The following is a 15,966-nucleotide window of genomic DNA, read 5'->3' on the forward strand; positions in this document are numbered from 1 at the left end:
TTTAACAAATATCAAAGGACTGAATTGTTCAAAGTAGGTCTTTGACCACAGTAGAATTCAATTAGAAATCAACATCCAAAAGATAACAAGGACTCAAATACAGAGAAATGGTGGTTGCCAGAAGAGAGGGGGTAGAGGGATGAACAAAATAGTGAAATGGATTAAGGGTACCCCTCCCCAAAAAAGATAACAAGAAAATCAGAAGTGCCTGGAAATAACCCATTTGTTAAAGAAGCAATCAAAGTGAAAAGGAGGAATATTATGAACTGAGTAATAATAAATTTGTGGGAGGTAGTCAAAGCAATACTTAGAGAAAAATCATCAACTTAAATGAGAAGGAACAGAACTAAGGCTAACTAATCTATTACCTAACATACTTTTTCAAAGCTAGGCAAAGCTAGGCAAAGAGCAGCAAACCAAATCCAAAAAAAGTAGAAGAAAGTAATTAATGAGATAAACAGAAAACATTTAATGAAGCCAGAAAAGCAAAAGATGGTTCTTTGAAAATATTAAGATATGAAACTCCCGGCATAATTGATCATTAATAGTAGAAGAAAAATAAAATAAAATCACCAATATCAGGCCATAAAAGATGACATTTTTACAGCACTTGCAGACATTCAAAAACAAGAAGATATAATGAACAAATTTAAAAATACAGCCATTCAAACTAATGTAAGAAGTTTAAAAATGATCAGTCTGAATTGTAAAGATGTTGAATCCACTAATCAAAACCTTCCATCAGTGAAGCGTCAAGGTCCAAATGGTTTTAACTCTGAATTGTTCCAAATATTAAAGAAACAACAATAATCTTAGAGATCCAAACACCCTCAGGAACACAGACATACAAATTTTGAACATTAAAATTCATAACAAAGTGACATTTAAGAAATATAAGGGTGGTTTAACATTTGAAAATCAATCACTTTAACATAGTACATTAACGGGGAATGAAAAATAGGAGAAAATTACCATGATGACCTTGGTAGCTGCAGGGTGCTGCAGATAAAATTTAAGTCATTTATTAAAAAAAAAAGTCAACAAGCTAGAAATTGAAAAATCATCAAAAAACACCAGGTGCTTAGGAATACATCCAAGCAAACATGTATAAAACCTCTCCTTAGAAAACCTCAGAATATTAAGAAAAATTAAGGAAGATAAAAACAAACAAAAGAGAAAAAAAATGAGTTCACATCCTGCCTATGACCCTAGTCATATGACTTTACACAAATGATTAAACCAAACTTCCTCAGCTATAAAAGATTTAAAAATATCAACTCGCTCTAATCATTATATTGGTTAGCAAAAACACATTTAAGCAGTACAACCCACTGGCATTCAATCATTATTTCTATTTTGGCTTATTTTCTGTCGCAGTTGAGCCAAAATAAATTGTCTTCCTCTTACATGTGGCATACTGCCTTCTGTTCCCACCTCCCACACACAGCCACTCACGCACAGCCACTCACAAGCAGTGGCATTTACCTGTTGTAATGAAGTGATTGCATCACCAGGTCTTTCCATTTTACTATAAACTTTTGCTAGAAGAACATGAGAACGTCCATCTTCCATGAGAGCAGACAATTCATTTACTGTGAGAGAAGATAATGGGGAAAAATATTCATTTTAAATGAATGTTTACATTTTTCCACAAGTTTTAAAACTGGTCTTTAGAAAGAATGGTTTTGAACAACTGAATAAAGTTGAAAACTTTTTGCCAGTTAACCGAAGGATGGCCAAATTAAAAAAAAAAAAAAGATTGAGGATTTTCATCTAACTGGAAGAAAAGTTAAAGAACTGGATAAGAAAAAGGGTTTTCTTACACATACATTACGAGATGATGTCACAATACACATAAAATTTTCAATGTTCATTTTTAAATCTGTAAACATCTTTACTGAAGTTATTAAAAAATAATATAGACTAGTTGCTATGGGGTAATGGAGATGATAACTGTTGTTTTAAATTAATAGATACTTGATAAGCAATGAAATATGGTCTTTAAGAGCACCGACTTTGATGGCAAATCTGTCTGGTTTCAAATCGAGGCCTTCTCACTTACTAGCTCTATAACCTTGAACGAGGTACTTACCCAGCTTGTGGTTCTCTTTCATCTGTACAATAGTGGAAGTAATAGTACCTATCTCATAGTGTTGTTGTAAAATTTAAAAAGTTTTTAAGTTATGAAATAAGTTTGCATATGCAATTAAAGTAGTCTAATACCTGGTAAGTACTATTTAAATACTTGGTATTATTACTTTGTGATTTAAGAGCAATAAAAGAACCCTAGATAAATAACAAAACTATGTTTCTTCCACTATCAAGTGTATGGTCTGTGCCACATATGTATAAAAGTGATTTATATACATAGTTTCTTTAAAATCTCAGCCGGAGGGGCAGGTTTTGTTATTGGCACCTCACAGGTAGGAGAAACTGTGAGATGGCCGTCACAGTGGGTCAGAGGAGCAACGCTGTACTCGTGAGAAGGGACCCATACCCCACTGTGAAGACTTCGGCTTAACTCTGAGGGAAACGGGAGACAGCAGTGAGCTTGAGAAGACAAGAGCAGACCTACTCTGTTTAAAAGGCTCGATGCTGCTACTATTGAGAGAGGCTACAGAAGGGGTGTGGGGCTGAGAACACAACAGGGAGACCAGCTGGAAGGTGACCACCATAATCCACTTGAGACAATGAAGGTTTGTACAAGGGGACAGCTGTGGAACGAGTGACACAGAGTGGGGTTCTGAATATATTCAGAAGGTAGAATCAACAGGATTTCCTACAGTCAGGGACAAGGGTGATGGCTAGGATTTGGGTTCTCAGCAATGGCTAAGAGGGACAAAGTTGTTGTTGAGATGAAGAAGGCTGCATGCGGAACAGATGTGAGGAGGCAGACAGGAATTCCAGCTGACAAGCCAAGTTCAAGATGCTTAGAACCCAGGTGCTCCTTCAGCTAGATGAAGGGGGGTATGTCAAGAGACTACATTGCTAACTTAAAGATGGAGATAATTATAGTCCTCTCAAAAACAAATGTGGACATTAATGACATAATTTATAATGAAGTGCTCAACAAATATTACATGAAAGCATTTATATTACCTAAATGTAATAAACTTAACACCCATACAAGTAGAACATGTTACTTGAATTTCCTTTCACAGCCTTTTCCAAAATGCATATGTAAGGCCATCTGTAGTGTTTCAACCAAGGTCTGACAGACCCATGTAAATATTTTTATGGAAATAAATAACACTTTATATAGTAAATGCATCCCAAATTAGAAGAATTTTAACACCAATTTCATCAAAGCTAAATTAAAATACCATTTTGAAAATACTAGAAAACTTAAAGAGTTGGGCTGACCTTATCACATGTCTCAAGACATTTACAGTGGATAGGGACACTGGCAAAAGCAAAATACCTCAGGGCAAGAAAAGGAAGATTCCCAGAATCAGTCATACATATAAATAAGTTTATTATGGCAAAGGCGGCATCTCAGTAAAATGCACTGAAATAAAACTGTTCTCCATTTTGGAAACGATACAGAAAAACTGTATGTGGATTAAAGCATACGGATTATTCCAGAAAAAAATAAAAGAATGTTTTTACAATGTTAGGATGAAGGAAGTACTTCTGAGCATGACAGGAAATTCAGGACTCAAAAAAAGAAAAGGCTGGTATATATAATAATTAAATATTCTATTTGAGGAAATGACAAATTCAACTGAAAAAACAGAAAAGGGGATAGGCTGGGAGAAAACATCTGCAAATGAGTAACAGGTGACTGGTAATGTACCAGAGGTTCAGGGTCAAAGACAAAGGACATGAACAAACATCCAGGAAGAAAATGTGATCTACAGACAAAAAAATGATGCCTAGCCTTATCAATCATCCAAGAACTGCAAAGTGAAGTGTTTTCCCCCTCCCCTAATTAATCTACACAATGATGGGACACTTTTGGCCTTAAGAAAGAGCCATGGGACGTGACTCAATTCCAGGAAGCACACAGAGGTATATAAACAAGGACCCAGTTTCAGTACTGTCTCCCAACTTTTCTTCAATCTAAAATGTCTATCCAGTAGGGGGCCCATCAAATAAATTACGATATTAACATATAGTAGAATGCTCTATCTATGCTAAAGAAAATAAAGAAGAGCTACATTTACCAACATGGAGAGAAGCTACTGAGTGCCTACTACAGATGTGCTGTATAATATGATCCCATTTTGGTAGGAAAAATATGGTATGTGATTATTTGCAAGAGAGACAGAGAGGCCTGGTGGCGACACTAATTAGGATGATACTCAAGGTAAATTGGTTTTCTCTGAAGAGCAGGACAACACAACTTGCATTCACTTCTGTAATCTTTAAATTTTGGTGATGAGTAAGCTATAGATTTTAGTTTAAAATAAAGATAATTGAAAAGGAAATTTGTACAAACTTCTAAAAAGGCAATTAATAGTATCCAGTTACATTTTCAATACACATAGTTTTTTGGGGAGTCGGGGGAGGAAGCAAGAGTTGATTTGAGATCACACTGTCATATCCTCTCTGTAGTTCAAAGTGGGTCAGAAGGGTCTGTGAAGACCAGTGCTTCAGAACTTGTTTCTAGAAACAATGTAATCACGAACTCAACATACCTACCGTGCAAACAAGGTAATCATGAACTCAACATATCTACCATGCTTCCTCAGAGATGGAACCTGATTGGGGAGCTGGAGCTAGTATGAATGACAATAGGTAACCAATACAACAGATATGGGTCATTTCTTGGATCACAGGAGAAAGCTACCAAATTTGTAATTTGGCCAGTTTCCACACCTTATCACATTTAGAAGCAAGTGTATATCAACGAATGAAGTACAAGGATATTTACTATAACAGTTTATTAATATCAAAAGAATGGAAAACCAAACAAATGCCCAATAATTGAAGGAAAGTTTTAAAAAAAAACACAAAAAACAAAAAACTATGGCGTTATAGAATATTATGATGATGACATTAAAATGAGATGAATGTACTAACATCAAACTATATCTGGCACATGCTGTCTGTGAAAAAAACTACAGGAGAGGAAAAACAATCCATTTGAAAAGAAAAATTATGATTATACTTATATATTTACATATATACTAAAACACAAAAATGGTTACCTCTATGGAGGTAGTTTAAGAACAAGGCAAGTAGAATTCACAAAAGAATTTGGGACTTACACATCTTTTAGAGTGCTGGATTTAAAAAAAAAAAACTTAAAAGAGTAAAGATTATAAAAAAGTGTTTACTTTATGAATAAAAACATCAGATGTAGTTGTAATTTAAAGGAAACTCCCTTTGTATCATTTGGAAAGTACAGTATCTTTCTATAACACAATTGGCTGTTTGATAAAACTGTTATTATACAAGTATCTTATTTTAGTAGAGTGACAAGCTCATAAATGAATAGTCAATGTCACATATATAATAATGAGAATACAAATAAACATTTATGTAATATAAACATAAAGCAGATCAGATATATAGGGTAAGGTACACTTTTTTTTCAAATCAGAAAGACTTTCATACCTGGTTCATGAGCTAGAGCATGTTGAAGAACTTTTTCTGCTTTGTCATACCATTTCAATTTTAATAAAAGCTCAGCCAGGTCATAGCAAAGATAATTTTGTTGTCCACTTTTCAGAGCGGCTTCATAGTAAGTGATTGCCTAAACAAAATGCATTTCAGTTAGGAAAATAAGGCAATGAGAAAGGTATTAAGCATAGCTATTTATATATCACAGACTTAAAGCATATAAAAATTAGAAATAATCCAGGAGAAGCTTAGGCATATACCTGCCTATCAGTTAAATATGCCATTTTTCTTAGACAATGAAACAGACAAGGCAACTAGCATTTCTTATGAAAAGCAGCTAAAAAGGTGCTTGGTGAAACAGTTTTTACCAGTTTCAGTCCAGAGGCCAGTGAACTTCAGTGAATGCAAATATTCTGCTCGTGGTTGTATGTATGTTCAGTAGTTACCAGGAACAGAACAAGAATATAACAACTAAAGGAAAATCCATTATCCCTACTGGGGTTTCAGCGGGGAAGCATATAAGCTTACCAAAACTGGTTCAACAGAAAGGACATCTGTTAGGCTTTGTCATATAATGAAAAAGATGCAACCACAGCAACTTCATCATAATTGGTGGGTTGCAGGGTTTAGGTGTAAGATGAAGCCCGAATTAACTTTAGGTCCCAGCCTTTGCAAAATGCAGCAACGAAGAGACACTGAGCAAATCTTTAACATAAATTCCAGTTTGTGAATACAAATTTGGAGTTTACAGCCATCAAGATATAAACAGACTTCTCACAGAGCAGGGTCTGAAATTTCATATTCCAAACATATAAAGTACCTACCTTCGAATAGTTGTGAGTTTTGACAAGTGCTTTCCCAATTTTGCTTGCCAGTGTTCCATCTTTGGGATTCTGATTTAACGCTTGCTCATAAGCTACAATGGCTTCTTCAGGCTAATGTCGGCAGATACAAAAAAAAAAAAAAGCAATGAATAAACAGCTTAGCTGGATCCCATTAAAGGGCAACATTTCTATATTTAAAGCTCTACACCTACAGTATTCACTCAGTAAGACAACAAAGCACATATTTAAGTCTAGAAACCTTAACTACTTCAGAGAGGTGACAGTCACTAGTGTTAGGTGTAACTTATCAGTAAACACCATTTTGGCCAGTAGCTCTTAATTTGCTTCTGGTACCATCTCTGTTTCAAATGACAGTGTTGAATTACTGGATCCCAATATGAAAACAACTTTATTATAATGGTTATCTCCTTTTTGTTTGGATGACTGGATAGTCAAATATTAAATAACATTTAAAAATTCCTTTTAGGAGACTATGAAGCTAATCACAAAAGAGTTTTACTATTTTTTTTTTTTTAATCTGAGTTCAGTAGCATCAGAAACTTTACCTCCTGTATATTCATGTAAGCATCACCAAGGAGAAGAAAAGAACGAGGACTGGGCATTCTCTCAGCAATTTCTCTAGAAATTAGACCAATTCTATTTAGTATACTGAATGCAAATATCTTCTTAATGAACTAAATAAAAGGTAAGCTCACTTATTTCAATTAACCAAGAGCCTTCAGAGGACCTTGGACATTTCCAACAGTGTAACATTGCAAAAGAAAAAACAACCCACCCATACCCACACCCAGATTGTTATGCTAGATCAACTTTCTTTTTTCATTCCATCTTTCCCTTTTCTGAAGTGCAGGTAGCAAGAGTACTGGTAGACTGTAAACATCTCAATTCTCACTCTGCAGAAATAGGTTTTGTTATCTCTAATTCTGAAATGATGTGTGAGTGGAGGCACAAAAATGTCATGGGATGCTATTGCAACGTATGGTTTCTCATTCATTTGGTCCAAAAGCTATGGTTTGGGGAAGTGTAATTTTATAGATCCTGCTGAAGAATTGAAGTCTACAACTAACGTGTCAGAGCTGCCTGAAACAAAGCCCGTGCCTTTGACTACACTATCCCAGAGCATCCAAAACAACATGACCCTGTTTTAAAATGTTTTCCTATCACGAGGTGACAGTTAGTGCTGATCTTTTGGAAACACCACAGAAAATATGATTTAGAACCGCCAGTTCATCCTTCCATACATGGGATGCCACTCAGTTTCTTTGAGTCACTCAGCACCTACAAAGAACCTGAGCAGTGTTCTGAGTTTGGATATTTACACACTACAGATGAACCAATGACTGAATTCATCAACATGTAGCTATGTTCTCAACAGATAAACATGCTGATTCTCTTTAACATAAAGTGTGTGCTTGTATGTTTATCCTTCTGTTTGGGGAGAAAGGTAAGAGCAACCCGTGTGTGTGTGTGTGTGTGTGTGTGTGTGTGTGTACGTCCATGTTTATAGACGGGCATGCAGGTGAATGTGCGTATCCCAGTAACCCCTAAGGGCACCAACATATGACATAACTTTTCAAGTCCCTGCCCTTTCACCAAGGAGAATTTGTAATCTGCACCTGAGTGTGGTACATACCAAGCCACAATTTTCTATTGCTAGAGCTATTACGCTGAGCATTAAAGAAGGGCTGGAACTGTTACATTACACAGCTTTCTTTAGCCATTAGAATGCAAATAACTGGGGCGCCTGGGTGGCTCAGTGGGTTAAAGCCTCTGCCTTCGGCTCAGGTCATGATCCCAGGGTCCTGGGATCGAGCCCCACATCGGGCTCTCGGCTCCGCCGAGAGCCTGCTTCCTCCTCTCTCTCTGCCTGCCTCTCTTGCCTACTTGTAATCTCTGTCTGTCAAATAAATAAATAAAATCTTTAAAAAAAAAAAAGAATGCAAATAACTGTTGCTTTTGTCCCTCCCAAACAGGAAGACTGAAGATCTAGAAATCACATAATGGAGGAGGACAGCTAAGAATCTAGAGTAAGCCACAGGTTGAAATAATCATAATCACTATGGTTTATGTCTTAGGGAGAATGAATTGCTTCGTTAGTGTGATTGTGGTCGGTAGCTGAACATGTTATGGAAAGGGTCTATACTATAAAGCACTTAAAAAGAAAGAAAAAAAAGAAATTTGAGAATTAATTTTAAGAAGTAAGTGTGTCAAAATACAATGGGTTTGAGATAAACATTTACCTATAACAAGTAATATATAACATTTTCTCTTTCTGTGCTTCAGATAAATATCTGCCATTTTCTCCTTGACCTCTATGAAATAGGCTGCTCAGCTGTGACATTTCGAAGCATACTTAAAGCCCGCTCCACATCTCCTTGGGCCAGGGCTAGGTCTGCGTTAGCAATGGTAACACGTAATTCTTCAGATGTCCCAGAAAATTCATGAATGGCATCTTGTAAAACTTTGCTGCCTCGTGCTGTGAAGATGAAGTTAAAATAACAGTCTTTCAAAATGTTAAACAAATTACATTAGAAATGAAGATTTTCTCCTAATCCAGAATGAACAGTAAATGCTAGCACAGTTAAGACCTTCATGAAATATTGACAGATTTTTGAAAAGTACAAAAATTTAAAACTAAACTCAGAGACCAAATTCAGAATATCTGTTGGCTGAAAAGTGTTTTCTTTTTTTTTTTTTTAAAGATTTTATTTCTTCATGAGAGACACAGAGAGGCAGAGGAAGAGGAAGAAGGAGGCTCCCCAAGGAGCAGAGAGCCCAATGTGGGACTCGATCCCAGGACCCAGGATCACAACCCGAGCCAAAGGCAGATACTTAACCATCTGAGCTACCCAGGTGCCCTGAAAAGTGTTTTCATGACCGGGACAATGGCGGTTGCTACACGAGAGCTGCTGCTACTGCTAATATTTAGTACATTATTTTGCATTCAGCATTATATTCACGCATTTAATTCTCAGAGAAATCCTCTGATGTAGCTATCATTATCCCCACCTACAGTAAGGAAACTGCAATTTGGAGAGTTAAGAAGTTAACCAATGACAGACTCAGAACCCAAACTCAGGTAGCCTGACCCCAGAGCCTAAACTCTTAGCCATGCTCATTACAGCCTCCTTGATGGGATCCAGTCCACAATCCTCCCTTGTACCAATGGCTCTTCATTAACTAACAGACTACTTTATTGCCTATGCCAGGACCTAATTTCTGCTATGCCTCAGCTGAGATACATTACCCCAGTTCCAAATCTGTACCTCAATGAATCTAAAATGTACACTTATTTTAGGATTCATCTCACTTTAGAGATTATAAGACATTCTGATTTCAGAAATGTTAACAAGTGAAAAAATAGTGCATTTTAAAATCAACTATCTATGGTAGAATTGGTTCTTCTTAATATATATTAAGCTAATATATTAGGAAATAGAAATTATTCTGAGATTTGGCAAGTTATCTAGACACAAGCCTTCTTAATTTCCACTAAAATATGAAATAACTGATGAACAACTATTGTAATCTGAAAACCAGATATAAATGATGTTAAGTTCCTCATTTTCTACAAGGCTTTGACTCTTCTCTCAAAAAGTGCAGTCTTGCTTGCTTTCTATTTATTATTATATTATATGTATTATTTTAAGTATTTGATTTTATGGTCATCCTATGAATTTACCAAAGCTGTATTCATCAAGTAGTTCTTCTGTTTTCTCAACTATTAGAATTTGAGGTTGGTACTTTTATTTGATTCTAGTAGTACCTGAGTATGAACGGACATGTGTGCGTGCGTGTGTGTGTCTCCTTTCAGGAGTCCAAAGAATGATAACCATGTTATATTATTACCTTTCACAGTAGCCAAGCTCATCGAACATTATATTACTATATTCATTACATTACATTAATATGTTTCATGGTACATAGTAATTTATGTTATTACTCTATAATATTATACATATATTACTATTTTGCTTGGAAGCTAATGAAAATACAGTTATACCTGAGGTCATCCAGGTGCAAATTATGTTTAACCTCAGGGGCTTGCAAAGGACATGATTTGGTTCAAACTAATAAGATAAATTTTCTAAATTTGACCGGATGAGCAAGGAAATAATTTCAGCTTTTTCATTTCCTACTAACATACTTGTCTAACCAAGTTCAGAGCTGAACCACTGAATTAAAACTTGACTTACCTGTTCTCCATTTAAGCGGTGAACCTCTACCAACTCAAGAAAGATTGATAAACGATGGTTTGCATCGACTTCAGTTTTTTTGTATTTTGATTTTGAGGAAGCTCCAATTCTCCTCATTCCTGGTAAACTCATTGCCATATGTAGAGTTTTAATAGCTTCTGCTATTTCTCCCATTTTCTTTTGAGACTGAGCTTTTATCAAATGGTATAAAGGGTATTCTCTCACCTGAAAAAAACAGTATTCAGAAATACTTCCTTGGAGTGCTTACACTGCCAACACATAATTTACAATCCACCAAACAGTCTACCTGTGATTGTATACATGAGGTCTATTTCTGTCCTTTTATTAACTTTTTTTATCACCTATTGTGTTAAATCAGGTTCAGGCAACCTGCCACTACCTAGCATCCTCCTGGGTGACAAACAAGGGGATTATGGGCTTTTACCATGATGGAAGAAAAACTCCAAAAAAAAAAAAAAAAAAAAAGCTAGCAGGGCTAGCAAATATATTCTAGGAAATTTAGTTTTCAGAAAAGGAATATACCTTATCCAGACTTCTAGTATGGCTATCAAGTCATTAGATTTCTAGAAACACAGTTTTTCCCTTTTATTCTGTAATTTTAAGATTAAAAATCTCAGAACACGTCAGTCAAACTTGGTTTTAAACTTTGATACTACTCTGAAACACACAGTTATGAAGTCTCTATCTTTATTTTGGGTACCAAAGGTGTATACAGACAATATAAGAAAATGACAAGAAGTTCAAAGGAGGAGTCAAAGGCAGGAGATGATGCAGAATGAGGTGATGGGGCAGCCACCTAATGTCTAGAAAGGTTCCAATCATCCTTCAGGCTATGGCTGTGACCCTGAGCTAAGCATCCAATTTTCCGGTGGGTTCTGCGTGAATACTCGTGCTTCTGCTCTTCTTTCAGAGATTTCGATTCACTGGGACCAGGTACTGGCACTACGGTGGTAATGCATCACTAGGCTTGAGGACTACTGACCTAAGAAGTGAGCACTGTCTTCTGCAAATCCTGACTTCTCCAGTCCACTGAAGGCTCCTCACGTAATAGGGTTCAAGACCCTGTGAACCAAAGCAAAAGTCTGAGGAGCTCCTCTATGACTCCAGGTAGTTCAGGAAGCACCTGAACTTGTGATTTTCCCTAATGCTTAGGGATATGGATGTAACACAGAATATCTTGGGATAGAAGTCTAGTGTCTATAGCCTCAAACCACATAAAAATTTTCAAAATGACTAGGTGTTCTTTGATGATGACTCTAAAAAGTTATTAAAACCCATAATCCAGGAAAGAAACAAGCATAAAACAGAGATCTTACACATAAAACATATGGCATAATGCTTTGTAGTTTACAATTATTTTTATATGCATCCATTATTAGACTTAAAGCCCACTATAACTGTAGGGTGTTATTATATGAGTTTTACAGAGAAGAAAACAGGTTCAGAGAGAGAAAAGTCTCCAAGTCCATATAGGTTTTATTACACCACAGCTACCTCCACTTTTTCTCATACTGCTTGTAATCCAAACTTTTTTCCATTAAAATTTATTAGCAAAACATTATAGGCAAAAAAAAAAAAAAAAACAATACAATATGTCACCACTTGCTAAGGTTCAAGGAGGGTGGTATGTTTTATCCACCTGAATTTGGAATACTTACTTTAAAATTATAGCTCAGACAAAGTTCAAGTGACTGAGAACACCAATTTGAATTTTTCCTGAGACAAATAAACCTGAGGCCATCAGGAGATGAGCATCTGCGTAAGAAGGGCTGTGTTCTAGGCAATGCTGCAGGTTATTATAAGCTGCTTCAATGTCACCTAGTAAGAGAAACAAAGCATTATAATTCAAATGGCTAGAGACAGAGATGTGAGAGAGAGGAGGGACATGAGTAGTTTATGGATCGTCCCATGCCCACCTGCCCCAGGTAGCCCCTTTCTAGTCTTCATGAAATAATATTCCTGTAAGTCAGGCCAGCCATAAGGAGCAACCAGGGAAAGCTGTGAAAAGATCAGAGTCAAACACCACTGCTACTTGAGAGGACTAGAAATGTTCCTTGATCTATTTTCTTGATCAAAAAACTTTTTACTTAAAATTTCATTACGGTAAGTTTTGGCAAAACCCCAGATATTTAAATAGCTAGAATTCTGTACGGTCACTTACATTAACAAAGGATATATAGTCTTATGATCATCCTTGGCCAGAAATTTTACCACTGTATATAAAATAACAGAAAAAAGCATAGGGATATATTCCAGACATTCAGAAATAGGAGACAGTGATTTAATATGGCCTTTTAAATGCCAAGTCTAACAGCCAATATTTGGACACACATCCTCTGTATATCTGGGAGTCTCAGATTGAAGAAATGATCAAAATTAAAATGACAGGAATGGTGGAATCTGTTAGGCTTGGGCTGGTAGATGGGGTAGAAAGAGGCTCTTCAGAGAAGGAAGAGTACAAACTCCAGGTTCTAGAAAAACTTCCTAGTGATGTAACCCACAGCAATCTGCCTAAACCCATCTCACTGACTGGTGTTAAGTAGGTAGAGAAGCCCAGCTCCCCCATTCCACCTCGCTAGGAGCCCTGGGGAAGAACAGACCTTAGATTACTCTCTGTTCATCTTACTCCTTAACCTCACCTGATACCTCAACAGACCAAACAAGGCTTACAGTTAAGGCTTCCAGTTCCCAAAGGCCCAACCAATGACACAATCCATCTAAATAGAAACAATTTCTTAGAGACAGAGGATTAATAAATAAGTAACAGGCTGAGGCTGCATAATAACATACTAAACACAGTAACAAAATGTGTCAATCAATCAGCAAACATAATAAATAATATTGGACTATTTATTGTTGTGATATACTCGAATACTTGAGAACTGAACAGGCAGAGAAGGAAATAGGAAATGGGAAGGTTAAGTATAATAAAGGTGTGCGAATTACCACTCCCATGTTCTTTAAGGAGGAAAAGGATTAAGGAGATAACCCGGAGGTTACTGCTAGGGGGGAAAGCACACAGGAAAAGAATCGGGGTTTACAAATAAGAGACTGAAGAACATGAGACTGTGCGAATGACTGAGATCAGAATCTTGTTCCTTTAAGAGTGATGGGGGGAAAGATGCGTGGTCAGTACTTAGAAGGTCAATAAATATTTAAAAATGAGAAATGGGTCATCAGTGTTGCAGAAAATAGCCATATAAAATGAAGAACCCAACATATCACACTTTTATCTAAGAGCAGCCCAATTTCCCTGAAGTGAAAAATGAAAGACACTTCTGTCCTGCATGTATATCTTTGTTAGAATCCTATGTAAAACATAATTTGGCTGGCCTTTGTCCCAGGTTCCTGGGAGAGAGTCTTAAAATCTTGGAATTTCCTGAGTGAGAGGAGTATCTTTGTTGTTTGAGGTTGGCTTTGATCATTTATATAAGTAAGAAGATGAACAGTAAGCCCTAGATAGCTTATGTTAAGAATATGACTCAACGGTGATGAGCCATGCCAGAAAGATCAACAATGGAGAGGACTGGGGCTCTGAACTACATGTTATCTACCTGAATGGGGGAGCAGGACCCTGGAGACTGAGTTCAATCACATGCCCAATGATTCAGTCCATGCCTATATAATGAAACTCTAATAAAAACTCTAAACTTGGGGTGAGCTGCCCTGGTTGTTAATGCTCTTTATGTACTGTCATATGCATACGTGTTGGAATGTCGATGTGTACTGACTCTACAGACAGTGAACAATGGCAGCTTCACATCTGGAACCTTCCCAGGCCTTTACCCTGTGCATCTCTCCATGGTTTGGTTTAGTATCCTTTTGCTATACTAAAACTCTGATCATGAGTATAGCAATATCCTGAATTCTAGGAGTCATTCTAGTGAATCTGAACCTGAGGAGTCATAGAAACCCCAAATTTGTAGCCAGCCAGTCAGAAGCTCAGGTGGCTTCGGCAAACCCAGAACTTGTGGCTTCTGTCTGTGCCCTTTACCTGGGAAGTCTGGTCCAACTCTGAGTAGTTCTGGGGTTAGAAGTTATTGTACTTGCCAATTTATGAGGACACTGCTATTTGGACATATGGCAGCACTATTTCAAATGATTTAGGGCTGCTGTTTTCAAAATGGGGTCATAGGAGACTTTCATTTCTAGAGACTTTGGCAATTAAGAATTACTATGTTAAGGCTGATTGCTGATTTTTTTTATCAATTTTCAAAATAATAAATGTCTAAAAAATATAACAGAACTCAAAGTCCCAGTTTTAACTACTTAGTAGATAATACCATTTGAACTGAGAGCAAAGTAGAAATACCATGTCACTCAATAGAACTTAACCAGAAGAAGTTATTACAGAGCCACTTTTTACATCTAGAATATTTTAGAGATACAAGATTTGAGATCATCTATTTTTTTTTAACAGTTAAAATTGAGGACCCAAAAATTAGCAAAGTCAGTCAATCTTCTCTCTCCATTATATGTAAGAAATAACTGTTTAGGATAATGCCTTTAGGTTGGTTTCTAAACCTTATGATTTTATAACTTTTATTTACTTTGCATGGCATTTATCTAGGAAAGATACACAAATATAAGCCCCAAAGGTTGGTCTACTATGTCTACTATGTATATATTAGGTATATATCTATATATATTATGACTATATTATGTATATAGTCACACATCTGTGTGTCCTAAAAAGCTAATGTTCTATATCTGGGGTTATTTTTTTAGCTATACATAATCACAGATTATGTACAGCTAATTATCAATTAATCAATACACTTCATAAAGGCCCAAAACCTGGTAAAACTTGCATCTGGCTATACCAATGAGTCAATAATTATGGACAAAAGACTATAAATTTTTACTACCATCTAAGTATCTGATGGACTTTTTTGTTAAGTGGTACAACTGTACATTCCCAACTATTCACTTGAACAACAGAAGTTTATTGTAATTTTTAAAGAATTAAATAGTGAATATTATACAATTTTATTTTGGATTAAAATTACTTATTTGTGCACAAGTAAAATGTATCTATGTGACTATTCTCCATATAACTGGCGTACTTAGTTTATTTACCCTTGATTTTGTCAACATCAGAATAAAAAAGTTATTTTAAGATTTTAAGTACATTCTACCTGATAAATATTTCACTTTTGCTATTAGGAAGACAGCTTGCAGAAGGCCTGGTACAGTTCTTACTATAGTCTCCAGGATTGAGGTACAACGTCTGAGAAGTGGAGAAAGAGGTTGCCCAGGACTTGCAGGCTAAATAAAACAAATTGGCATATCATTTTATAAGTTTACTTCAGTAAAGTGCACACACATATTAACTT

General features: G+C 36.2%; 1 protein-coding gene across 1 annotated transcript in view; it reads right to left on the reverse strand.

Moving 5' to 3' along the window:
• Nucleotides 1–15,966, reverse strand: part of TTC21B (tetratricopeptide repeat domain 21B) — an 81,732-nt gene that overhangs the window by 39,178 nt on the left and 26,588 nt on the right. Inside the window, 12 exon segments of the mRNA XM_032355836.1 lie at nt 1,486–1,592; nt 5,563–5,701; nt 6,393–6,503; nt 6,959–7,031; nt 8,654–8,681; nt 8,684–8,737; nt 8,740–8,883; nt 10,606–10,834; nt 12,289–12,330; nt 12,332–12,364; nt 12,366–12,448; nt 15,769–15,898. Of these exon segments, the coding sequence (XP_032211727.1) occupies nt 1,486–1,592; nt 5,563–5,701; nt 6,393–6,503; nt 6,959–7,031; nt 8,654–8,681; nt 8,684–8,737; nt 8,740–8,883; nt 10,606–10,834; nt 12,289–12,330; nt 12,332–12,364; nt 12,366–12,448; nt 15,769–15,898 (1,173 nt within the window).

Source organism: Mustela erminea, chromosome 8, assembly GCF_009829155.1.
Source record: "Mustela erminea isolate mMusErm1 chromosome 8, mMusErm1.Pri, whole genome shotgun sequence".
Lineage (NCBI taxonomy): Eukaryota > Metazoa > Chordata > Mammalia > Carnivora > Mustelidae > Mustela > Mustela erminea.